This window comes from Neolamprologus brichardi, chromosome 23, assembly GCF_056152115.1.
Source record: "Neolamprologus brichardi isolate AB-2024 chromosome 23, ASM5615211v1, whole genome shotgun sequence".
Classification (NCBI taxonomy): domain Eukaryota; kingdom Metazoa; phylum Chordata; class Actinopteri; order Cichliformes; family Cichlidae; genus Neolamprologus; species Neolamprologus brichardi.
In genome coordinates, this window is record NC_142125.1 from 15,429,161 (window position 1) to 15,457,095 (window position 27,935).

General features: G+C 39.0%; 1 protein-coding gene across 1 annotated transcript; it reads right to left on the bottom strand.

Moving 5' to 3' along the window:
* Positions 1-3,527: 3,527 nt before the first annotated feature.
* On the bottom strand, positions 3,528-19,763 carry s100p (S100 calcium binding protein P). Its single transcript, XM_006802019.3, has 5 exons — positions 19,688-19,763; positions 5,062-5,169; positions 4,756-4,926; positions 4,447-4,642; positions 3,528-4,287 (listed from the first exon to the last, which is right to left on the bottom strand). The coding sequence occupies exons 1-5, from the start codon at positions 19,735-19,737 to the stop codon at positions 4,003-4,005; spliced, it is 810 nt and encodes a 269-aa protein (XP_006802082.1). The 5' UTR covers positions 19,738-19,763; the 3' UTR covers positions 3,528-4,002.
* Positions 19,764-27,935: the final 8,172 nt, after the last annotated feature.

Consider the following 27,935-nt stretch of genomic DNA (forward strand, 5'->3'; position numbering starts at 1 on the left):
ACTGCATCTCTACCAGTTTTTCTGCACTCCAGCCTCTTCGCACAGTGGAACAAATTTTCTTCATAAATAAAAATGAAAAAGTGTTACCTTAAATGCATCATGTTTTTAATTTGCAAGTTCATAAGCATTTTCCCTTTCCATTTCACAATCAATTCTGCCCCCAGGTCAAAAATATGTCTGGGAAAATTTCCCTAATATAATATTATTTATAAATATATCCATCTAGCGATTAAATGCATAAGTACATGGAGGCAGGACCTCACAGCAGAAGCATACTCCATAATGTGTTGTACATTATCATATGTATATTATATGTAACGTGGTATTTTTCAATTATTGTATTTACCAACATCAAGAAGTCACAAGCAAAGAAAGACCAAACCATGGTGCATATTTAAACCAGGAAATTTACTGGTCAAAATTATTTATTAAACAAATAAACCACATTTTTTTAACCCCAAAAGATACACGTTCAAAGCAACACAGCAGCCCAATATCAGACAGAATTCCACTCTGTAGAGTGAGCAATCTTAATGAAGCAGTTGGTTTTATTTTGTGGATTCAAGCTGCTCTTCATATTTATGGCCACAAGATGTCACCAGAGAGGACTGTATTAAAAAGCTTCGAGTAATGAACTGTTTTTTAATACAAGCTTTAGTGCTTCAGAAAGCTTCATTTGGCCATCACTAGTGGACGGCCTTGTCTTGGTAGGTTTACAGTTGTGCCATACTCCTTCCATTTCTGAATGATCGCTTGAACAGTGCTCCGTGGGATGTTCAAGGCTCGGGAAATCTTTTTGTAGCCTAAACCTGCTTTAAATTTCTCAATAACTTTATCCCTGACCTGTCTGGCGTGTTCTTTGGACTTCATGGTGTTGTTGCTACCAATATTCTTTTAGACAACCTCTGAGGCCGTCACAGAGCAGCTGTATTTGTACTGACATTAGATTACACACAGGTGCACTCTATTTAGTCTTTAGCACTCATCAGGCAATGTCTATGGGCAACTGACTGCACCCAGACCAAAGGGGGCTGAATAATTACGCACACCCCACTTTTCAGTTATTTATTTGTAAAAAATGTTTGGAATTGTATGATTTTCCACTTCTCAAGTGTACACCGCTTTTGTATTGGTCTTTAGCGTGGAATTCCAATAGAATTGATTCACTGTATGTATTTTTTGTCTGTTTGTTTGGTAGATTTTTGTTTTTTTGCCCTTTATCACCGTTCCTCTTCCCCGCTGTTTTTCTGTCCCTACCTCCCTTTCTTTCCCCCTTTTATTTCCCCCAGTCATGCCTGTCCCATGTGTAGCAAGTGAAAATAAAATAAAATGAAAGCTGCAAGCACCGTTATGAGGGCCCTCGCACCCCGGCGCGTCGAGCCATGCCCAACACCTACAACCAGCACGTCCAATCTGATGTCACATTGATAGAATTCATGCATTCAACCACCAGCTAAAATTTCATCTCATTCAATCATGATTATAGTCGTCCCACTAGGTAGCGCTCTAACCATTACTGACAAATTGCATATCAAACATTTCCGAGCTCGACTCTCATCACACCTGTGACGTTTGGGAAAGATTGGACATTGTGTTTTTGAGTGACGGCAGATTACAGATTTTTGGTGAGTGATTGAAACTCTAACTGCCGCCATGGGGCTGCACAGGTTACCCATCACTATACTGTACAGTGTAAAAAATGACATTTCCTGTTCCTACTAGGTGGTGCTGTCACTGATGTCAAATGTGGCAGTTGAGATATGTTCAGGCGTGGAGCCTTACCATATCTGTGCACTTTGGTCCAGATCGGACAATGTATGACGGAATGAGAGGTAATACGATTTTCATGGCGAATCATCAAAATTTGCCATAGCGCCACGGCCACATTGTATCCCAGAAACACAAAAGCTCCGCAATTTAACATTGCCCAGGTGTGTAGTTGACACTGACCAAATATGAAGCTTAACGATTTATCCCCAAGGAGGAGTTTGCAAAGTAACAAGACATTGAAATGGCAAAATTAGAGCCAAAATGTCACCTTCAATCCAAAATGGCTGACTTCCTGTTGGGTTTAGGACATGGCCATAATAGACTTTTTTGTGTGTCTCCTAATGTTAGATAGCCCTATTTCATTTTTCATGGTGAACCACGTTGCCACCAGAGTGCGCCGGTCAGGTTAATCTCACAATTTTCTCACTGTAGCATTATGAGGGACTGATGTTAATATTTACCGCTTTTGAGGTGGACCTGATGAAGCTGTGATAATCAGTATATCAAAGTGAAAGACATGACATTTCCTGTTCTCACTAGGAGGCGCTCTTTGTATTCCTGACAATGGGCATATCAATCTGTTCAGGGCAGGTCTGACATCGCGCCTGATCAGACTGGATTTCTTTGGATTTCTTTTGAGACATCAATGTTCGCCATGCTGCTGGGGTCACACCCTTTCGCAAAAACTCACACTTTTCACTGTAACCCAAGACCAACTCCTTAAGGCTTTCCTGGAGAAAACTGAGGTTGCAGATGTCACCCATCACTATACTGTACCCCAAAGTGTAAAACATGACATTTCCTGTTCCCACTAGGTGGCGCTCTACCTGATGTCTACTATGGCAGTTGAAATATGTTCAGGGCTGGAGCCTTATCATATGTGTGCTCTTTGGTCCAGATCGGGCAATGTATGACAGAATGAGAGGCAATAAGATTTTCATGGCGAATCATCGAAATTTGCCATAGCGCCATGGTCACACTGTATCCCGAAAACTCAAAAGCTCCTATTAAATTCCAGTTCTTTTTGATTCTCTACGGCCAAAACGACATGGCTCAAAGTGGTCTTTTTACTTTAAAAATGATCTTTAATTTTACATATCCCAGGATATGGAGACTGAGCACAGAGAGAACATCGGCTAGTCCCAGGCAGAAACAGGAAGCCAAGTTATTTATGTACCAAACGTCACACCCACTTCAAGTTTCGATCAAACACTCTGCTTAGTTTCACTTTCTGCCTCTGCAAAAGCCTGCAGTTTCCTGTCAGCCTGCAACCTAGTTTTACAATGAAGTCTGGGCCTCTCATAAAACACACTAATCAGCATTTAGATTATATATTTATTTCTTAACACTCCGCAATTTAACATGGCCCAGGTGTGTAGTTGACACTGACCAAATATGAAGGTTATACAATCAAAACCCAAGGAGGAGTTCGCAAAAATACAAGGCATGGAAATAGCAAAATCAGGGCCAAAATGTCACCTTCACTTCCAAATGGTGGACTTCCTGTTGGGTTTGCGTCAATGGTCCCACTGACTTTTTTGTTCATCTTGGCATGATACATATGTGTGCCAGATTTCATACATGTAGGTGAAACTATGTGTTCGTAGGGCTTCATTTAACAAGGCATAGGTGGCGCTCCAGAGCAATTTTCCAATGCTCACATGTAAAACTGTTAAAATACAAACTTTTTCACCACACCGGATATGTGAGCAAAATTTCATGAGTTTTTGAGCATATTTAGGCCCTCAAAAAGGCGCTTGTTTTGCCTGAATAATAATAATAAGAAGAAAAGGAGCAGATACAATAGGGCCTCCGCACTCTCAGTGCTCGGGCCCTAACAAGCAACTGGCAGGAGGGTTAATCTACACTTTTCTGAAACTTGGGTAGCTGTTTCAGTTGCTTTGGCACTACAGCGACCTTCTCATCCAGCTCTTAGCAAAAAAGCTAATAAGAGTATTTGCTAAAATATTTAACAAATAGACATATAAAGCAGAAAAGGCACTTAAATATGTATGTAACAAGTGACATAAGTAAAAATCCTGTGATTTACCCACAGGCTCCACTGGAGTCAAGCATAATAACAAAGAGAAACAGTTCTTTGTGATTGTCAGAAAATGTTCGAGTCATAGCGTGTCAGCTGCCACAGACAAACCACATCTCAGCCTTTTTGTGTTTCAGTCTTGACACCATGACTCTGCTTATTGCCCCTTGTCTATGTAGCCTTGAAACCCTTCACCTCGTGATGCGGCTCAGTCTATCGCACACGACGGACAGGTACTGAGTCAGCTTCACCATGGCAATGATGACGCTTCCTCCAATCAAAGTGCAGGTGGGCCAGAAGAGGGAGTGGAAGACAGCGATCTGACTGTAGATTTGTGTCAGGATGGCGCTGTCTGTTTTGTCTGTGCGGTCCACGAAACACTGAAGTGTGTGCTGAGACCGAAGACGCTCAGAAATGTTCTGAACCAAGACCTGCATGGCTGCGTAGTCCTTACGGCACTTTGGGATGTAGAAGCACTGAACGACAGGATAGAAGAAGAGTGAAAGTAACAGCTGTGTTTGGTAACTCTTTTAGATTATGCTATTAGTGTAAAGCGTACTGCTGTTCTCTCATTTTTGCTGTGTGCTGTTTGGATGGAAAAGTGCACACCAAAGATGCCAGCAATTACTGAGTACCTCAGGGTTGTTGTCCTGCGTCTCCTCGTTATGGAACAGTCGTACCACTTTTCCAGATGAGTTAAGGCTGACATACACCTGGAGACAAGGGTAGCGAGACCTCTTCCAGCACTCTGTTCCACAGCTGTATGAACAGTTCACATCCCAAACTATAGTGGAGTTGACAATAGTGCAGCTTGTCTCATCGGTCCACACGCTGGAGAAAAAGACAAAGACTCCACTTGAAGTTATGAGGATATGCAGCAGAAAGTTTCCAAGGAAACTCAAGACCTTTCTTAAATATTACTGACATTTAATTCAGCCTATTACCTGTCAGAATAAGAGCGCAGGATGGTGATTCCCACAACAAAGTACATCATGATGGAGAAGAAGACCATGCTGAGGCCCAGCAGGATGGCTCTGTCCTCTCCTGCCCTCAGAGCTGTCACAGTCTTCCTCCTGTCCAGGACCTCATATTCACGAATCTTCTGGTAGATGGATCTAAAAAAGGTGAATATTGATGAGGCATCTCCTCCTAATTATAATTATAAGCAAGGCTGACTTAAAAAAAAAAAATAAAATAAAATATATATATATATATATATATATATATATATATATATATATATATCACACCTGCGATCAGATCTTCCATCTGTTGCTTTACTTCCTGCCCACAGAAACATTCTTTCTGAGGAACGCTCAAATTGTAGTCCACTGCTGCTGCCAGAGGTGCTGACCCAGCTGTGAAACATACAAAGAGTAGCATTTAAGAACCAACACACTCTGCAAGATATAACTTCTGTTGTCTTGACAGTTTTCTGGTCAGCTTCAGAAGGTATTTCTAGATTGATCTGTTGGTGTTGAATGCAAACATTTAAAAAAGAAAGAAACAATACTTAGATTCTTACCAGCTGTGAAGGTGTGGCTGATACTGTATTGTGCGCATCATCACACATTTGAAAGTAGGAACTACCACAATTGTGTTTGTCATTACATTAGTGGGTGTTTGTCTGTCTGTGAACAGAAGGCGGGTGTGTACTAGGATTTGTCCTAGCTAATTACTCTTCTCTAGTTCCAATCCAACCCAGTCTCACAGCAAAACATGTAATACACACGCCAGACCTCCGTGTCTATTTCACGCTGCATTACCACCAGGGGGAGATAATATATTTAAAATCAAGAAGTTGGAAGTAAGCAAAAACATATGAAGTGCATTCCTGGGTCCTTAATCGCCAGAGACAATTAAACTAGGAGGCTACTATGTATATACATGAAAATACTGTAATAATGTGTGTTGAAACACTTTCCCATGATTATTTTCATGTTGGCTTGAAATAAAATATCTCCCTCTGCTGGTTCTTCTGCATGCTTGTCTGTTTCACACTTTACTTCTCTAAAGTGTGAAATGGAGACGGTGGACTGGCGTGTCTATTACACATTTTGCTGCAATATCAGGTTGCCCAATTCCAATTCCTAATAAATCCCAGAGGGCTAATTGGTAGCCCACGGTCAAATAATGACGTGTAGACAACTCTGCATTTCTGTAGACATCATAGGGGAACTATGAACAGTTCGACACTCAGTAGCAAAGGATTAGTAACTCTAATGTTCCACTTTATTGTTTCACATAGATGTTCTGGTGCAGAACTACAGGCTACCATTGACACATTTTGTCAGTGCAATCGTACCTCAACCATTCATACTATAGTCACAAAGCCTTATAGGAATGTAGCTAGCTTTAACATGAAGATGAAGCTGAAGATGGGCTTATTTTAGTTGAAAAGTCACTAGTATCACAGCTGGTGTGATCCTATCACAAGACAGTCTTTAGAGACAAAACATGTTTCCAATGTATTACTGTACTGCAGCAAACATCAGTAGGTGAGAGCAACCCTAGCTGTTTACCATGATGTGTGTTCACATCATGGTAAACAGCTACAGACCCAGTTACATTAATTGCTGACACACCCAAGTTTATTCATCAGTCATTAATAAGAGTTTCAAGCTTGCTCTGAAAGGTATATGTGTGTAGCGTGTGGTGTTCTAACAGTAAAAGGTAAAAGTTTGCCTTCATGGCAACAACATCCATGCAGGGAGGATGTTTAATGCAGGATTTTCATGCAGGAGACTGGGATTTGTGCCCCATGAAACCAAAAGTCTGTGTTGACTTATTACTGTAAGACTTATGAGACTTATTATTCACACACTAGGTGTGTCCAGGGTCACATTTTTAAAATATTTTTTACAGATCTTTTAACATCAGTTGTGCAAGTGTTAAAACAATATTTTTTATTGCTAATACCTGACAAGGACATGCAAGATTGCATTAAATTCATCAGTTCGCCTGCAGTTTCTTTTTACGCTGTAAGCTAATATAGTATGAATGGCACTTACATTGTTTCTGTGCACATGTCTTAACTGAGAACATATGTGGGTCTGATTTATGAGTAATGAACGTGTTGACTGACTGCATGCCTACGCAGGGTGCCATGTGTGTCTTCGAGTGTTATATTTGTCAGCTATTTGGACACTTATTTCTGTAAATTAATGGAAAAACTCCACGGTCACACATGAAGTGGTATGTGGACACACTGCCCACTCCACATTGCACTCATTCCTGTGCAGTTTAAGACCTCCTGCACAAATAGACACCACACTCCGTAAAAGCTGACGTCACCAAGGTCAGACACCATTCTCACCTGAACCAGAAAGAAACATTATATTATGTAAATGCTAGTGTTGTTTTATAAGTTATAGCACCATTTTATAGTTTAGAAGATGTGATCCAAGTAAGACATGTGCCCAGGAGATGAGATAGAGAGCAGAAATACAGACAAACATTTGCAAACCATTAATAGGTTGACTGAAAAGCTCCGTAAGAATGCACAGCAAGTCAAGGACATGATCTCTCCAGGATGTTCACAAACATCTGAAGACTTCATGACCAAAACCACAGAGGATTCACCACAAGCTGCAAACCTCTGGTGTCATGGTCGATCTGTTTGTTATTGGAGTTTTCCTGGTTTCTATAAAGTAAAAGTAAAGGCTTTTGGTTTGGGGTTGTTTCTTTGCCTCAGTTATGTTGCCCTTTATAGTGTTCTGATTTAAATATGGTTTCCCTTGATTTCTTTGTATTTCAATAATTTGTTAATATTTTAATATTCTAGTTTCTGTTAGTACCTATGGTTATTTTATTGGGTTCCTTGTATTTTGATTTATTGGTTATGTCAATAAGTCTGTGTCTGTTAGTTGCTCTATGCTTAGTCACTCAGAGTGTCTGGCCTGCCCTTGTCTTCGTTCTTTGTCAGAGCATGTGTTCCTTGTGGTTCCCTGATATTTTTGGATTTCTGTTTGTTGGCATTTTGGACTTAGCCTTTGGTCTTGGTTTGGACTCTGGATTCAGTGTGAATAAAAGGCTCACCTTTTGTTAGCCCAGCCTGCATTTGGGTCCTAAATAATAATACATGTCAGATGGTAAGCCTTAGCTACAGAAAAACAGGATCCAGTCCACAAAAAGACAACCTGATAGAGCACTATAACATTTTTTAAGTTTTCTGTGAGCTCTTAGGGCAGAAGCAGAAAAAAAATAAAGCTAAAGAGGTTCGTGTTCATCTTGTGTTTTTTAATTTCTATACAAAAATTGTTTCAGAGACGAGAACAAGCAGAGAAGCAAATCTGCTGTTTGCACCTGTCTACTTAAACAGAAGTGGTCAACATGACAGCGCTTAATATTGACTAAAGTATGCTTCATTACATTCACATTCACGCCAGTGCACACAGTCTGTTAAAAAATCGGGCAATGGCTGATAAACCATGGGTGCCTGAGTCTCAATATTTACTTATCTTGTAGGTGTGTGTTGTACAGTTGGTTGAGGTGAACAGTTTCAGACCAGCTTTTTAGCACAGCACTGTGGGGCTCTTAGTGGCAGCTTAGCGACACTTTACCTTCACTGAAGTCTACTCTGACGATAAGATGATCAGTGGTGGGAAATGTCAACACTGGAAGCAAAGAATCCCGTTTTATGACTCAAATGTGAACCACGGCCTAAATCAGAGGTTTCCAACCTGAAGACTGAGGTATTATTCCAGACAAAACACAAAGGACTGTAAGTCAACATGGCTTCATGATTCAAAGCTCCAGGCCAAACAAGGTGGATTTTGGCCGCAAAGAACAAACAGAACAACTACAAAAGAGAGTAGACAAAAAGTAATGGTGTGCAATGGTGGCTTATTAACGCATGAAAAAGACAAGAAGCCTAGGAACAACTAGTAAGTCTGCACTCTGAGAGCAAAGTGCTCTATTAAGATAAATTGGTACTATTAGTGGTATTTTTAAATATCACACAAGTGCCTGGCTCGATGCTGGGCAAGAGTCATCTTCAAGTGAATGTGAATCTGTAAATCTCTCAGGAAGGAAGGGAAAACTTGTGCTAATAGTATCACTCTTTCAAGACCTGTGAGTAAGGCTGGTGTTTCATTATACTACAGTGGTATTGCTGAACATGCTCAAGTACAGAGTCTCTGTTAGAGCTCAAGGCTCTGCTCATGGCTCTGTTTAAATAGGTATTTGCTTGAAATGGGCATGGACTATTTTGAGGCAAGCAATACCACAATATCTTCTTTTTCAAAGAATGCCTTTGTAAATGCAAAATGTATCAATTCATCTCATTCTATAAATAAGGAAATAATTACTTTTTTGTTATAATTAATATAAAAAGGTACAAACATATTCAGTTCTGCACATTTAGTATGTTTTCCTGCTTTGTTCACCTAACCTGAGCAAATAAATAACTTACTATGTAAGTACAGTCCCAATATTATTATATTATATTAACAGTGTCAGCAGTGGGGGAAAAAGAAGATGAAAAATAAATAATAAAAAATAAAAATCACTTACCATAAATAAATGTATTTTTATGACAGTATTTATAAATGGTATTCTTTTATTTTATTACTATGTAATTATCCTTCTTCTTATAGTTTTAAGGTAAGATATACTTCCTTTATCTTGCTGTTTCACAGCATTAAACACAGCTCTTAACAGAGCTTTAAAACAGTAAACGCTTAATAAAATAAATACACTATAACAAGGCAAAATAGCTTAATCAGGTAAAACTTATATAGAAGAAGTGAAATTAATATAAAATGTAAGAACTTCGAAGAAAGTGTAAATATAATATAAAAAGGGCTTAATAAAAAATAAATTCACGTATTGTGGTATGAGGTGGTAACGTATATCTATATCTCTTCTCTATCTGTGGCAGAGAAGATGAGAGCCATCTGATATAAAATAACTGGCTGACATTTAATGTGTAAATATTTGTCTATTTTTAATTCAGCTTTTGCTTGAAAATGCAAATAAAGTAACAATACTTTTACTTGAGTTCAGTATCCCAGGACTAACACAGACAAATATGCTATATTGTAACAAATAGTTCCATACTGATGGTGGTTTAAATGAAAATACTAAATCTAGAGAAGAGGATGCATTGCTAAGATTTTATGGCTCCCACCTGAGCAGTGATGATGAAACAGAGCTCACCTGATTTCTGATGGTGGTGTTGGAAAGAAGTCAATGGTCAGACTGTCGGAGCAGTTGTCCCCTACCATGTCACCTTATGCTTCACAAAACCTTCACCCATTGGATAATTTAGCTCTTTATCTAAAGACTGCTGCCATTTAATGCTATGACTGATGCCTTACAGAAAGCCTCAGCAGTGCTTTAATTTCTCAGTAAAGCCCAACAAGAAGAATACAGTTACTGGTATCAGAGACAATGAAATAATTTCCTCATACATAAAGCTCCTCTTGCTGTTTTCAAATTGTCATTAATGTAATTTTCTGATCGATTGTTCTAAAAATAAAAAGCAGCAAATTCTGACCCCCCCTTCTCTGTGTCCGGGGCGAACGAAGCCTCGTGGCTCTGTTTTTGACTGCTGCTCTGTCTGATGGGTCAAATCTCAGTCACTGAGTTTACATCATCCTCATCTGCATGTTTTAGGGTGGTTGTGGGAGGTGTCCGTGCTGCATGGAAGGGAGGGGCACTGTCAAGTCTCTAAGTCATGGCTTCTGGTGGCACTTTGGTCATGTTGGATTTTGAAATGAGCACATTAAAGCAGTTTTTATTTTTTTAGATTTTCAAAAACAGAGAGCGAATCATTCTAAGCAGTGAAGATCCTGCTGAAAATCTCCAAACGCTGTACTGCAAGAATCATGATGTGGAGCATAAACCATGATGGCTGCCATTAATACCATCTACTGCTAGTGCTTAGGACTCTGTCAGCACTTTATGATGCTTAGCTACATATCTCAGGAGTATTACTGACAGAACACTGACTGACTTTGCCCTGATGGACCTGATTTATGATGCTGGAACTGAAGCTTTAGTGCCAACTGGGGGATGCAGAATGGATAACAATTGAAATTGTTAGGAAACAGTTTGAATTTTATTTTTCAGTCACACTTTTTGGTTGCTATATTATAGCAAATTGGTTTGGTCTTGGTGTTGTGTATAGTTTATACTGTCTTTGTGCCTGTTTTATGGCAATCCTGCTGCTAAACATCAATATCCCATTTAACTGGCCATGTTGTTGAGCTTTCTTTTGCTCTGTTGTGTTGAGTGCTGCTAGGCCTATCAACATTTTAGATATATTTTTGTTCTAATGGAAAGGTTAGTGCAGCTTTCAGAAATGAAAGCACAAGGCCACTGGGTTTAACTAGAAATAATTTTACAATTAGTTCTCATTCTTAGTATATTATGGCTCCTCTGAAACAAAGACATTGTGGAATTAGCTTTAACTTGTATTCTTTCTAATGACCAGCTGTAGGTTACAAAGAGTTGTCTAACTGTATAAAAATCTACAGCAAGATTAACGTCTATCTCCAAATGCTCTGTAATTCTGGTAAATAATTCCCACAATGCATTGAGTATTTCTTCTTCAGTCAGTTTCTCACTTACTATGTGTTAATAGACCTCTCTGCACTGAATTGTACTTGTTATTAATCTCCGTCTGTCTTCCACATTATGTCTTCTATCCCGTCTTCCTTCTCTCAACCCTCAACCCCTCCCTGAGCCTGGTCCTGCCGGAGGTTTCTTCCTGTTAAAAGGAAGTTTTTCCTTCCCACTGTCCCCAAAGTGCTTGCTCTTAGGGGGTCATATGATTGTTGGGTTGTTGTCTGTATGTAATATTGTAGGATCTAGCTTACAATATAAAGCACCTTGAGACAACTGTTGTTGTGATTTGGCGCTATATAAATAAAATAAAAATGAACTGAATTTAATTGAATTATGGTTGATACCTTAGGAGTGTGGAGCATCTTCTATTTCTTAGTCAAATATACGTCTCACTCATCTTTCCTGGCTTTGAAACATGCTGATGACACTATGCTCAGCTTGAGGCTTCACACAAGCACTTCACAGACTAGTGGGCGCTGTCATGGTGGCTTTGTCAATGTTTTTTATGCAGTCTGTATTCCAGCCCAAGGTGCTTCGGAGAGTGGGAAAATTTATGTTAATATTATAAAAAAAAATTAAAATACAAAAACAATGAATAGAACTTTGTAAGAATAGAAACCTGGAGAAAATTATGCTGCAAGCAATACTAGACTATAGAAACTACTGACGACCAAACTGGAAATGAAATGCTTAAATTATAAAACTTACTGCATCGTATTTGTTTTTAGAGTTTTTATTATGTTATTTTTGATTCAATTATTCTAGTGCTTTTTTTTCAATCTTATACAGTATTGTAACTGACTGATTTCCTTCATAATTTTCTTAATATATGCTGTTTTTTCTATACTGCCCTCATCTAATGTCTGGCACCACACAGAGTGTGAGCATGTGACATGCTCTGAGTTTGACCTTTAAGTGACAGATATTTGAAACAACAGCTTTGTATATGTATGTCCGTGTATAGCTTTGTATATATTTTTAGCATTTATCACATTATTTTACCAAATATTTAAAGCACGAGAAGTACTAAATTATGGAAACAGCACCAAAACTCTTGAATGCCAGAGCTGTTTTCCATGAGGTTGAGTCAGGATCATATTCAGATTTCTTTACAGATGCATGGCTGAATAAAATTCTGTGCACAAAGACAAACAAGAACAATTTAAATGAAGTGCAGCCAAATAAAATAAAATAAAACAATAGATTAAGATGTTATTACACATGTATAGAACATAAAACAACTACGACTAAAAGCAATATTTGCAAAATAAAAACTATGGCTGAGGTGCTCTCAGCTATTGCACTGTATCCATGGGTCATGTATTAGTATCATGTGCATTGTGAATTTAATCTGATGGCAGTTGGTTTTAGGTAATCCTAAAAATCTGTATATTATAAAAAGCAGAAACTCATTGTTATTTTTCCACTATGTCTGTTAAAAAGGTCATGGTCAGCATGTCCACCAGAGGAATGTAGTCTGATATGGTCAAAAATACTGCCATGAACACATGCTCGGACTTGGTGCCTACATATTACTGTCCTCATGTACATGATGCACACACACACGCCTACACATGCTGGCTTCATCTCAAGCAGGTCATAACCTAAGCACTTGTCTCTCTTTGACAACTTAAACCTCTCGGTGTTCCTGGAAGGCAGGAGCGTCAGGTGGTATAGCGATACCACAGGTGCTGCCATTCTCTGTGACAGGGTTAGACACAGAGGCATGCCTACACGTACACACACACACACTCACACACACACACACACAAAACCCCTAAATCACTTCTTCACTCTTAAATTTAATGGTTTCTGTAATGTGCACTCCCTTTCTGTCACCACAGAGCGACCATGAAAACAGATTTATGTCGCCACTGAGGGTGTGTCTCAGCAGTGATGTCATGGGTCTGTTTCTGGAAGGTTATTCGGATGGCATCTGTTCAGTGTGTGTAATCTGCAGTTGTCTTTTTTCTGAGTGGCTGCTGAGCAGACCGTGAAAGCATAACACAGCTGTTCAGCTTTGTTTAGAATTGAAATTCTGCACTCTATAGCTTGTAAAATACGTAATGTGACTGAAAGAACGAATAAAAGAGGACTAAACAGTAAAGATGTGCTTGTGATGTAAAGCCCAGGTGGATGGCCACGTTAGCCAATGTCTCCAAAAGCAACTAATTGTTTATGGCAAGGTCATTTATGCTAAATGGTTATTGTGACAGGATTGTTTTCGCCTAGGTTGAAATCTTTCTGCATTGATGCATATCTTTTTGAACATTATCTGTCTTTTTTCCCTTTAACTGACCCTCGTCAGTTAGAAGGCAGATTTGAAACATGAGGCAAGAGAAGCTATGGTGGCATTCATCTTCCTATTTGGAAGTAGACCAGGGGCATTACTGTTATGTGGCATGTGCTTTAGCAATAAGGCTTACGTCAAAGGGTACATTGAATTTCAAATGTTTCACTTTTATAGTAACTGCTAGAAGTAGTACTTCCTTGCTTGTTTCATAATTGCAGGAACTGAGGATCATTGTAGTTCTTAGAACTCTGTTTACAGGGTATTTTCCCTTGACTTTAAAAATGGAGGTGTAATGTGATTGGTTAAGCAAGTGTATGTTGCTTAGTTGAAGGCACAAATGCAGTAGCCAACAACTAAAATTTATCCACATAACAGTTGTTTAATTAGCCTTGGGCGATTGTGGCTCAAGAGTTGGGAGTTCGCCTTGTAATCGGAAGGTTGCCAGTTCGAGCCCCGGCTCCGACAGTCTCGGTCGTTGTGTCCTTGGGCGAGACACTTCACCCGTTGCCTACTGGTGGTGGTCAGAGGGCCCGGTGGCGCCAGTGTCCGGCAGCCTCGCCTCTGTTAGTGCGCCCCAGGGTGGCTGTGGCTGTGGCAATGTAGCTTGCCATCACCAGTGTGTGAATGGGTGGATGACTGGATGTGTAAAGCGCTTTGGGGTCCTTAGGGACTAGTAAAGCACTATAAAAATACAGGCCATTTACCATTTAAAATATAATAAAACAAGAAGAAATTAACCAGCTGTGAAGACCTGACAAAGATGTGTGACAGTGGGAAGGAAGAACTCCCATTTAACAGGAAGAGACAGGACCAGGCTCAGGGAGGGAAGCAAAGCAATGTAGCGCAAACAAGATTACAGCAAGGTACGTATTAGAAATCAGTGGCTGGCTATTACATAACTGGCTGACAAGCAAACAGAAAAAATGCTTCAAACATATGTAGCTGTCAGGCGACCTCCTCCAGTGGAAGGTAGTCCACAATGTTCGGTTTCCCAGACATGGATTAAGTCTAGTCTTAAGTCTAAAAACTTTTTTCAATGGAAACTTTCATTTAATTTTCCTTTAAATCCAGAACTATAGGTGAAATGGATAACATTGGTTGACTTCAATGGTGGATACTGAAGTCCATAGCTCAATTTGGCTTTGCATAACGCCCTATTTGCAAGGCATCAGAGACCATTCCTGTGAAAAAGAAACCTCCATTCCCGACCCATATCTGTGTTTCATGCTATGCACATTTTAATCCAATTTACTGAAAAATCGCTCTGAATTTGAAATTTTGAAAGTGTCTGGCACACTCAGCTAGACATCTCATGTTACTAATAGGCTGCCAGATAATAACTGTTGAGTCACTTGAAAGACATTAAAATGTTCCATAATGCATGCTGCCATCCATCTCATCCGTCTCATCATGCTTTAAGATTTTACTCTTATAATGGAAATGGAGCTTTCCATTTGTTTGAATGGGTCCCTGTGGTGTGTAGAGATGTGAGTCACGATTTTTATAAAGAAACGCAGCCTCTCTAAACCTTGAGTTAGAGAGAGGCAGAAAACGTGAGCAGAGAAAACAAAAAACAACCTCAAATCACCAGGTCACTATTTGTCATTTGGGACTAATAGCCACTGCAGGATGTCCTGTTTTTGGTATAATAAGGGAGATATGTGGTCTTTATAAACAGTAAACACATGTGGGATGACATTCACAGGTCATCCGAGCAATTATTATAAATTAGTAGATCTGATGATCCTAGGTAATAATAGTCCGGTGAGATTTGTAAGATAAAATTGCAAGTTCATAACTTCTTCATATCCTGATAAAATGAACAAAATGAATCTTCCCATTGAATGTTATTTGCGATTTCCTTTCTCTATGGCAGGGGTGTCAAACTCAAATACACAGTGGGCCAAAATTCACAACTGGAACAAGGTCGCGGGCTAACATTAATATTTGTTGAAAAATAAATCTTCCTCCAGATTTAAGAATGAATCTTTTCTTATGGACTCAAACACGTTTTGCTGAAAAACTGAATATGGAACAAGCAAAGCTTAATACTAAACAATATATATTAGCTGTGTAATACCAGTAGGCCAGCTCTAATAGTAATTTGGTATGGCTTCGCGGGCCAAATGTAATTAGGCTGCGGGCCAAATTTGGCCAGCGGGCCAGAGTTTGACACCTATGCTCTATGGAGCTAAAAGAGGCCACCCAAACACATGAGATATCAATGGAAAGACCAGGGTGTCCTCTATTTAGTCCATCAGGACTTATTAGGATAAGTCAAAAGATATAGACCAAAAACAAATGTTTATTACAGAGGACATAAATGAATGGGCTGGTTCTCAGGAGAATATAAACAAACAATAAACCACATGATAATATGAACATTCACTGTTTTTCTCATCCTGTAGGTGAAAAAGTGAAAGAGATGGTAAAGCAGTGGGATTTACTGTAGACTGGATTAAAGATGCTTCATCTGGCACATATTTTGTTCTGACTGTTACAATGACTGCTAATAGAACAGTGCAGACAGCTGGTGTTAATGGCTGAGAACCAGACTCCACGGCTCCTCACGGCGAGGTAACATTAATGGAATGATCCAGACTGCTGGAAAGTCATTTTGCTGCATGTAATTAAATTAACAGCTACAGTTTACAGTAGCTCTGTGGTGGCATCATTCAGTCCAAATATGGAGAAAACATTTTGAGACTATATCAAATTTTTATTTTTATTTTTTATTTGTTTCCTCATGTCTATATTCAATTCTTAAAAATGTGACACTGAAGGCAGCAAAATTTATGTTCTCGTGTGGACAGGAGCTATGAGGGCATGAAGTCCTATCACATTTGAAGTAATGGTGAACAAACGGAGAAGGAGAAAACAAACAGACTCAAACTTGAATTATGAAAGAAAAAAACTTTTTTTTTAGAAATATAACAACCGTTTGTACAATTTGTAGTTTGTATGAGCCACTTTATAGTCGCCATGACCACCAACAGCTACAAATGTCTTATTTGCATGCTAACATTTGTATTAATCCGTGTTGTCTTCATATATAGACAGAAAAATGTAGGTTTGGTTAAAAAAAAAAGTCCCAAAACATTCACAATTGACTTGCTGAAAGATTCAAAAAGCTCCACAGAGCTGAGAATAGAAAAGTAATAATAATAATATTATTCTCTGTGGGTTTGTCACTGTGGGTGACCTCTTTCATACTGAACAGAGTCATTTGATCATTAATATAAATCATTAATACAGCCACTATAACTAATTTAAAATATAGAGCAACCTTTAAATCAGAAGTCTTTTCTCATCTCTAGCTCCTGGTTAATATGTCATATTTTCACCATAATAGAAGGCCACTAGAATGAGTCCTAAAATAGAGAAAATGAATTTGCATTTGACACTTTACATTACTTTACCTTTAATTACCCAGTTGGTGACATTTGACGGTGTTTGAGTGGAAAAATGAGACTACAGTAGCTGTCAAGGACAATCAGCAGCATTGTACCAAACACACAAGCTTAGTGGTGCCAGTGCTGAAGCCGTGCAAGCGTGTGATTTGTTTGTAGCCCCGTGTTAGCATTTTATTGCAGGCAAGTACATTTCTGCTTGACTATCATAGAGGTTGCATTAACTTGTGATGATAATGTAGCTGAACCAATCAGAAAACATACCTTAACACCCTGCTATAGAAAGCCTTTATGTATTTTTTTCAGTGTTTAATTTAGACATTGTTCCTCAGCTGGACTGATACACAAACATTGACTCAAATGATCAGGCTTACAGCCGTCATAAAAGGAATAGCATCTCTTTGTTTTCTTATCAGTGATTGACAAAGGCAGTTTTTACACAGCTGAGACAGAGGAACTTCACTTAGTGTGGAAACTGCTCTGATGCCAAGATTGCATCTCTGTCATATTCAATAATCCCAACCCCCTCTGAAACCTTTAGAAGTGTAATCAAACACCTTCCTAATCCACAAATATATCACCAGAGGACTCAATAGCTTCACAAACAGTTGTTCACCTTGTCTCAGTTTGATAAATTGTCTGAACTTACCTTCAAAATGCAGCTGCAGTCAAAAAGTTTCCTGGCTAGGTGAACATTTTGCATTTAATATCCAAGGCTTCATCAAATAAGAGTCCTCTAGACTGAGCCAACAGGCGGTCCATGTCTATGAGGCATGGAGCAGCTCTGGCAGCCTTCAGCATGCCTCCCATACTGCAGACTGAACAACAGCCAGAGGAGCCACACTGCCCCTCACTGCTCCCACTAATAATTAGTGTGTGATGATGATTGTAGGATTTAGGAGAGAGAGGGTGTTTGGTGCAAAGGGAAACAAGAGTGAGAGACAGGAAACAAACTAAGAGGTGAAAAAAGAACAACTAAGGTGATGGGAAAAATATCTCTTAGAGAGTCTGCCATGTTAATCCTTAAAGGAGCAATTATTCTAGATGTTTCCTGAAACATCTGTCAGCTGCTAGATGCTGATCAATGAGTCTGGGGCAATCTGGGCTATCTGTGCTGCTGGGGCCCCTAAGCTGTTTAGGCCTTGATGATTAGTTATTTGGTTCTAAATCAAGACAGTTAAATTAAAGGGGACCAGTGTTGGGTGTAATGCACTACAAAGTAATAGATTACGTTTTTGTTAAGGCAGCAGTGCAACTCATTATTATACTAAATTCAGTAATCAGAATACAATTCCAATTATATTTGTACTCTTATTACAAACAGTTTCAAATATTTCCACACAGGCCGCTGTTTTCCGGACATACAAAAACAAACACATCACTGGCTTTTGAAAATATCTGCGCAGACTGCATGTTAACACAAAGCTATTGAAAAGCCCAGAGTGATGTTAAAGCTGAGTGAATACCAATTCCAGCCCAGCAGCCAAAGCCTGCTCTTCAGCAGGCAGTGATGAGCAGTCAGTCTACCCTCCCTCTCTCCCAGCACTGGTTTCTACAGTAGAACACAGTGGTGATTGTTTGAAGTGTCTTCAGGCTGGTTTTCAATTTTTCTTTGTACTAAATCTTCAACACAAAAGAAATATTGTATGTATGGGCTCTTTAGCATAGGGACTGGTGTTAGTATGTGTCACAATGCATGTCAAGCCAGAGAGTTGGTTAGAGAGTAACACAAAAGTAATGTAATGAGTAGTAACACAAAGTCACAGAATTATTTTCTTGGTGAGTAATTAAGTAAAGGAATACATTAAATATGTGTAATACATCAAAGTCACATTAAACAGGGACAATATTTCAAATAATAAAGTCAGGAGATGCACAGTTATTTGCTCAGAGCAGGAAGCTCAGTAATCAAATGGCTCTAAATTTACACTTTACAATTTTCAGGTAGTTTTTTTCTATTCTTGACTGTGTTTGATGTCATTGAGTGGGGGTGTGCTTGATATGGTGATCTCAGATACACAGCACTGGCTATCAACACAGAAGAAGAAAAATAAGGATTATTTTGAACTGTGAATAGTGCAAAGCTATTCTAAGAGAGTCCACGAGTAAAAGGTTCAGAGTGAGCAGATCCTCTTTAAAGACAGTACTCATGGTCAGGTACTACCTATTCATGATTATGTGATGGTGTTATTACAACCATTACAACTGAACATTAAACAGACTCTCATCCCATCCATCCATCTCTACATGGCTATAACTAATCCATGGTGAGAAAAATACTGCTACTAGTATTATTGTTGTTGTAATATAATTTATTTTCCAAGAACATTAAAGATTATTGTTGAAATTTTATATTTAAAAAACAAATATGTAGAATAAGAGACATCTAAATGTGGATGTGGATGTTTAGGTTCTATAGAAACATTTTTCCAGTACATGTGTTAGTCAGATTCTCATAATCTGACAGTAAAACATGTATTTTATTTGTGTCATATAAACATAAAGCTAACAAGAGTGAAAAGAGTTAAAAAACAAAAAAACAAAAAGGAAACACGTATGATCTGGTCTGGACCGAAAGGAGAAACAGAGCAGTGATCTCACCGTGGGGTGCAGTGGATGGTGGTCTTTCTGAAGGTCCTCTGGTGTAGCATGTTGTTGCTGTGTTTATGACTGACTGAGTAGCTGTGGACTGGCTTAGTCCACACAGTCAGTAAACTGACATATGAGGTCCACAGGAAGAGGTGGAGTCTTATAAACAAACAGAGAAAGAATCGTAGGAAGTGGAAGCTTTGGTCACCTTCCTGGTGGTGAAAGATGTGCAATTGCAACTACAGCCTTCCATCCAGTGAAAGTTGATAGTTTAACGTGAATTTTTTCACAGTTATTCAAAATTACAAAACTTTTTTGCAAACTTGATGCTTTAAGCTTGAGCTCTATAACCTATATTTTATTCACAACAGAACATAGGAAAAAAATACACTTTTAAGAACATTTTCTCTCATTTTCAATTTGATGGCAGCAGCACACAAAAGTTGTGACAGCTATGTCGCATCGCCTTTTCTACTTCCATGTGTAAACATCTGGGAACTCGGGAGATCGGGACTTTTGAGCAACGACCGTTATCCCATTCTTGTCTGACAGGTTTTTTACTTTTCTAGGTGATAGGCTCAAATATCATAGGCATCCAATACTGAATTACAGCATTTCTCGAGATTCCCAGAATTTTTTGATGATATTTTATACTGCAGATGATGAGATATTTCAAAGTCTTCACATTATACATTGATGAATATTATTTTGAAACAGTTCCACAACTTGTTTTTTGTAGATGCACTGAACCTCTGCCAATTTGTACTTCTTTTTGTATTTTTTTTTTTTTTAACCAGCAGCAGGCAAAGACCAACTTGTTTGCTCAGTCACGCTACAATAATAATAGGATGGCAACCTCCATGAAACTAGGAAACATTTATGGTCTAATGACTGAATTGAATTTTATTTTTGTGAGAGAACAATTGCAGGTAGCTGCACTGTTCAACTGATCACTGAGAGGTTGAGGATACAAGACCCTCAACTTCTGAGCAACCACTTTTGATTGCAAGTCGACTGCACAGACATGGTCTGGCTCAGACTTAGATTGCGAATGTCTGTAGCATCACGCGCACTTTCAGCACAGACAGCGGGTACATTTATAATTTAGCAACTATATGTAATTCTGCTAACTTTTACAATCTTCCTTTTAGAAAATTAGCTATTAGCAGCTTTGGCTTATTAATCAATTAGATTGCTTAATGATTGTAACATTATTTCAACGGTTCAGCAGTGTATGCAGCACAGTATGAATTTTACTTCATGAATGAGAACATATGTTTTTAATAGGATGTTTTTTGGAATCTCTCTCGCTTGCGGAAGCCACACAAGGGACAGCCAATCAGAAGAAAGTGCACTTTTAGGAAAGAGGGGGCTTTTAAACAAAAAAGGCTAAATGCTTATTTCAGACACAGACCTTAATCGCTGCATTATCCACTTTTTTTAAAAGCTTTGAATCACTGAAGGCTGTTGTAGAGCCACAAGTTCACAAGGTAAAATTTGTGGAATACTTCTTTAATTTAAGTTACTTTTTAAAAAAAAACTGCATTACATGTGGAAACCAAACTCTACTACTAGGAAAAACTGTACATGCAGTCCATGGAGTAAATTTAGAATGAGAGGCGCTCTTATTATTATTTTTACCACTAGGTGGAAGCAGAGAGGAGGATCTGACAGTGCTGCAAAAATTCAACATGGTTGCAGTTTTGACCAGGGCTCAGCAGGGGTCAGTATAGAGTTGCACATGTGAACAGGAGCAAGATGCTGTTTGTCCATAGGAGGCACTGTATCCACAGCCATCCCTGTTCTCTATGTCACACACAAACACATGCCGTGTTTTGAAACAGGGTTCACTCAAGGCTTAACTTGGCATCCCATTTTAGAACTCCACCCTTAACAGCTCTAAATGGACTTAGTGACTTCACCCCACCCCCGTCCTGCTGTGTTGCTCTGTGTGTGTGTGTGTGTGTGTGTGTGTGTGTGTGTGTGTGTGTGTCTGTGTGTGTGTCTGTGTGTGTGTTTGTGTGTTTCTAACACAATGTGCAAGAATCTGGGAAAGCAGAAAAGACGGAGAGGAACTAAAAGGCCAAGACATTAGGAGAAAATGTAGGTCATCGAAGATATGAGCAAGGATGAAGTGCAGTGAAGGGACATTGAGGGAGACAAGGGGGAGGATAATAGACGAGGACAAGACACCTGAAAGACTCCCAGTCCTGATGTGGCCAGAGGCAAAGGAACGTCAGGGGCAGAGAGACAGAAAGAGTCAAAGAGGGATGAAGAAAGAATCAGAATCAATAACAAGTGTGTGTGTGTGTGGGGGGGGGGGGGGGGGGGGGGTCTGACCAATCAAAAGCAACCATTACCTCTCTCCTTATACCTCCTCCCTCTCTTGTTATACAAAGAGGTGACCTAAATACTAAATCTGCCAAACTGTTGGAGAAAAACTAGGAGAAACTGCTTCCTGCCTGTGTGTGTGTGTGTGTGTGTGTGTGTGTGTGTGTGTGTGTGTGTGTGTGTGTGTGTGTGTGTGAGTGAGTGAGGGCAGTGTTGGGGTTGTGCTAAATGTTGCATCAGTAATGAAAGCCATATTATTGCAGCTCAAAGCTTTATTCTCGCCTGTTGGCATAGCAACTACTGAGCCAAACCAGGATGATCAAAGAGGGTCTGATTACAGTGTTTGCCTGAGTGTGTGTGTGTGTGTGTGTGTGTGTGTGTGTGTGCGTGTATGTGTGCGTGCGTGTTTGTGTGTGCGTGTGTGTGTGTGTGTGTTTGTGTTTCTGCACTTTTTGGGGGCTTCATACACTGTTGGATATACAGAGTAATATATAATGCATCAGTGGTGCAAAATTGCTCGAGTTTGATAAGAACCAGTGGTGCCAGCGGTACATCAGTTCCATAGTTTAATGAAGCTATCATCTCAGTGAGATCAGGTATCAAAAGAAACACAGTTTGGTATTTTAGCCCTGAAGAACCAGGATGAACGTAGGTTTGTAATAACGTGATTATTTTCCCTTTTGGTGCAGACTGCAGACAGGATATAATAAAAAAGTCAGAGTGTGAATATTGTTATATTAATATAATATTAATATTATGCATTTTCAATCTGTGCAAACAACATATGCATTAAATGTCATTAAAACTTTCACTTGATAAAGCCTACCTAGAAAGCTTCATCTGCAGTCTATAGTGAACAGACACAGACCTGCTGATTATAACATTCCATAAATTCCATTAAAAAACGCTCCACCAAGAACCACCACCACCAGTGTTGTGAGGCTCAGTGACCAGACACACAGAAATAAAGATGACCTATAATAAATAAACATGAGGCTGTGAGGAATAACTCTCTTTTTTGCCAGCCTTGGGTGTCCATTTGAGGAACTCTAGCTTAGAAAACTAGCTTAGCATTTATAACAAAAAAAGCAGACTGGACATTAAAGATGGTGTCTACACTGGGATTTTTAAGCTGTAATAAAATGTAATAAAAAACACATAATTCTTTTTTTTGGGGGTGGAGACTGAATTGAACCTAGTCCTTATGACGACAGCTGACATTCCCAAAACCTGTGTGGATGCTTGAAATACAGTTGAGGGTGAATTAAAGTCAGATGGAGATGTGGATGAACTTCTATTTGTGTTTTATACTGAACATGCAGATGCCTTAAATCCTACAGATGGTCATTTTAAAAACACAGCTGATTAAAAGTGTTTTCTTACTGTTTACATTCACAAGAAGGGTTAGAAGAGATTGGATTTTTTCCCTCTGTTTCCCTGTGGGTGGTTTAGTCGGTAGAGAAGGGCACTGTTATTGTGTCAAGAAGCAACCCCTGCAGGATCCAGCAGTTTGATGAGCACATTGCAGAAGAGACCTAGTCAATACACAGGTTTAAAGGAGCTCCCCTTGATATGCATTTAAAAAAATAATCAGGTGATCACGAGCTTCTCTCGTCATTTGCTCCCTGCATGTGTTTCTGGCAATGGGAGACAGTCCCTTACATCACAGATAAAATACGTTGGCTGAGATTATGCGCATGTGCACACCATTCCCACAGATGAAGAAATACGTTTCCGGCTTCAAATTAAAGAGGTATAACCACTCACATCTGACTAAAAGTAAAAAACACACAACATGAAGAGACATTTAGATTAGCTGTTCAGTTAAGCAGGCTGTAGAATGGTAGGTCGTAGGGAGAGACTCTTTTTATGTGAGACCCCTATGTGAATTCATAGGATGCTTCTTTGCCCCCATGACATCACCATGACATAGGCTTGTGCCGTTTTGAAGCACACTTGTAATATAGTGGATTATCAGCTACAAAGTGGCCCCGTGTTAAGCCACACCCTGTTTTAAACAAACATCAGGAGAAAGTTAACTGGGATAGTAAATCAGTGGAGCAGTAGCTTTATTTTCTCACTGTTTTACATTATGCAATTGGATTATTTGGGGGGGGCTGACTAAAAGAAAGAACCCACAACCCTCACTCCCACTAAACGTCCAGTTTGATGGCATAGCTCGCAAGATGAATATGCCGTATGAGGCTTTTGTCCAAAATATAATGTTAATTTTCATTAAGTCACAATAATAACATGTTTTTAAACAGGATTTGAATTAGTAAAATACATTTTGATGTTATTGTACCATGAATAAGTTTTTGTGTCTCAAGAAACTGCTTGTGAGAACATGTTTACGTTCCTGTTTTGATTTCATTTTGCTCTTTTTATCTATTTTAGTCAGCGTTTGTAAACAGGAACCATCAAGGGAAGGTTCCTGTAAATCCATAATGCTCAGGTTTTAAGGGCAAAATTGGTTTTATGGAAAGAAAGTGAAATGCCATTTAAGTTATGACATATAATCAATGCTATATCTTTGCAAAAACAAAAATAAATTCATGGCTTTTTTTGTCTCGCATCTTGTTAATCAAGGACTGTCTCACAAGTGTTGGCTAGATGAATTTGCAGCTCTTTTCTCTTCAGTAGCGGTAAAGGCAGTGAACACGGACGCGATGCATTTTGGCTTTGCTCATCGTTGATACACAGTCTGTAGTCACACCATACGGTAATATATTCTGGCTCAATTTTGTTGATACATTACAATTAATAACACACAATGTTTCAACAGAGCTAATGGCCTTTGTTGCATTTTATTCTCTGTGGTGTGTCTAAACTAACACCATAAAGACAGATAACTCTTGTTTATTTTGTCTGTCAGGTGAAAAGCATAGAGTCAGTAATGTGCAACTGAAACCACAATATCTGCTCATGTGAATTAATCGAGCCAGTCTAACAAAGAAGAATGAAAAGAGAGCAGGTTTATTGCTTTTGCCAGCTGAGAAAAGTGTGTGTGTGTGTGTGTGTGTGTGTGTGTGTGTGTGTGTGTGTGTGTGTATGTGTATGTGTGTGTGTGTGCAGTGTGCAGTGTGAAGAGTCACTTTGGGGGTGAGCCTGGTATTACAGAGTTATAAAAAAAACATGTCATCATTTCTCAGAAACCACAGAGCCGGTTGCCATGGGGATGCTGCAGGGAGCTCCTCATCCTCCCACCAATGGGCTTCAGCGATCTGTTACCGCGGGAAACCTGGCTTGTTGCCTAGGAGACCAGTGGCTATGTGCTCCAGCTTAAATGAGAGAAAGAGCTGAAACACAGGGCAAAAAAAGGTTCACGGAGATATCTGGGATTACTGGTGTGTGGAGGCAATATCGATCTCTTAATTGAAAATTAGATATCAGCCAATGAATGTAGCAGTTATATTGATTCTGGTGTTATTGCACTATTTGTCACTGGTACTGTATACTGTCTTTCTTTGGTAATATAAAAGGAAAAAAGCCATAAAGACATGAGTAAAAGTGTGGCCAAATATCTAAATTATATTTAAAAAGATGATAGTTATTCAGTAATATTGTCCTCAGTTTAGAAAGAATGAAATGGAAGTGATGTTTACTGATGCACCAACTGCTATAGTGGACCTATCTTTACTTACCATTGATTGAGATCTAACAAAACATCAGTCAGAGCATAAAATATAACATAATAGTATCAAAATTATATCTTCAATCTTCCTGTAAAAGGTGAAAGGCTCTTTAAAACTCACATTTTATAATATTCCTTACATTTTAAAAAACAAGAACTGGTGGAGCAAAACATGATTGGGTGAAAACAGAGGTTTTACAGTTTTTATAGGTTTAAATGTACAATAGAAGTGTAGGTAGACAGCAGAGCAGTGACTGATACTAGAAAAGGTGGTGGAGAGTGGCAAAGCAAGAGAGAAAATCTGCCATTCAGCCCCCAGAAGGACTGGCTGGCACATGAAGACAGTCTGGACCACAGAAAGGACAAGTTAGCAAATAAGATATCCAGCAATAGTTTCCAGAAACAAGAGAAGTTTGAGGCATTTTCTACCACAGCTGTTGAAGCAATCTATCAAAGACTGAATAAGAGAGCTGGAGTATATGTGTGGATGTCAACTAATTGTTGAGCTATGAGCAGGTCGAGGGACCAGGACCAATAAAAAAAAGGTCACTGTGCCCCACAGGTTACCTTTACTTTTAAAACTGAGGCACAGAGTTTGGCAACAAAAGACTTAAATACTCACAGCAGCAATAAGTAACAGCAGCACAACTAAGCTTATGCTAATTATTCATTTATTAGTACCTCCGTACATCAGTCATGGCAGAGGTAACTAGCACAGACCCCACTGGGGCTCAGCAGCTGATGCTTATATCTAACAGATCAGACTTCTCAAAGTATCCAAGTACCCTTCATGTCTCATTGGAAATAAAAAAAAAAAAAAAGGTTAGTGTGTGCAGCTAGCTTTACATCATAATCTCACTTTAAAATAGAAAGGTCTCGAGATTCTGCACTCCCAGTCGGTGCTGCTTTCTACACTGCCATCTCAAAGACAACTATTGACTGCATTTTTGTAAATGTGGTTACATTTTCCTATGAGAACTCTGTGTACAGCGTTTTGTAGCCGTGCATACTGTCCTTGCAAGTGCTGAGTAGCATGTAAAGGTATCCCAGTGTTTATTCATTGATTAGGTTTATTCATTTTATAGACCTGCCTCTCACAGTGCTGTCTTAAATGTGTATTCAGTGGTTACTTATGTGCATATTAGTTTATATCCTCTTCTTTTGTACACAAAGTCATTTTTTCAATGAAAAATGAGAGTGAGGTGAGCCAAATGCCCCTACTGAAGGTTTGCTGTTTGACCAGGTCATATGATCTGGCCCACACCCCAGTTGAGCCTAAAGTGTGGAAAAATAGTAAGAAAAAATACAGATCGTTGGTCATTCTGATATCTTTTATTTCAGTTTTAGTGCTTAGCAGAAAAGGACAGAAATCTGGCATCATTAAAAAAATACAAGTGATGAGCGGTTTTACTTATGGTAATAATATGAAACTTTTCTTTATCAGTCTTTATCTAAAAAATGCCCACAGATTAGTGAGTTTCTAGTTTGAAGATACAAAGTCTGTATTTCACAGATTTGTGAGAAAAAAAAAAAGCTCCAGATGAGCATTTTATGTGAAAATACCAGTGCCAGGAAAACAAAGTGTGAGAAGACGTATTCAACACACGATGAATTATTGATAAGTGAGCCATCTGGAGATGCAAATAACCTCCTACTTATTCACCAAGGACATCACCTGAGTGCAAGACAGCACTGCAATGCAGAGGGAAATATTACATAGTGTGTTGTATTGCATTGTGCCACAGAAATACATTGTGTGACTAAAGCTTGTTTTCCACTTTTCTGAATTTTGCATTTCAAAGTTTTATATTGTACAGCTACTGAAAAGTTTATTGTTTTATGAGGGCTGAGTTTCTCTTTTAAATCTTTCCACCATGAAAGTCCGAGCACAACCCAACGCTTTTGTAATGTAGCAGAGTGTTGGTGCATCCAGTAAAGACTAAAATTACTTTTTATAGAATGTTTTTATACATTCTGTGGTATCTGCTGAAATTCAGCAATATTCCGGCTGCTGACTCATGTTGAACAGCTGTTATTTACTCTAAGCGGTTTTGATTGGGCCAAAGTTAAAATGTAGATTAGATATTTTGTTTCCCATTGAACTGCAGGATGTTCATTTTGTCCTTGCAGCTACGGAGCTTTTAAGTGATGAATTTAGGAAACTCCATGGATAAAGTCTGGTGCCTGTTGTGCTCACTTTCAACTCTTTGAATGTAGCTGTCAACCCAGAGAGCTATGGCCATGCCAAGCAGGGAGTCCCACAAATTCATCCAGAATGATTGGTGACTCTGTTAA

What these genes read in the sequence shown, in the direction of transcription:
- s100p (XM_006802019.3), bottom strand. Translation starts at nt 19,737, where the DNA reads ATGCTACACCAGAGGACCTTCAGAAAGACCACCATCCACTGCACCCCA. An exon ending in ACCATCCACTGCACCCCACG is followed by an intron (nt 5,170 to 19,687) that starts GTGAGATCACTG and finishes TATGTTTCACAG; the next exon opens with CTGGGTCAGCACCTCTGGCA. An exon ending in CTGCGCTCTTATTCTGACAG is followed by an intron (nt 4,643 to 4,755) that starts GTAATAGGCTGA and finishes CTTTTTCTCCAG; the next exon opens with CGTGTGGACCGATGAGACAA.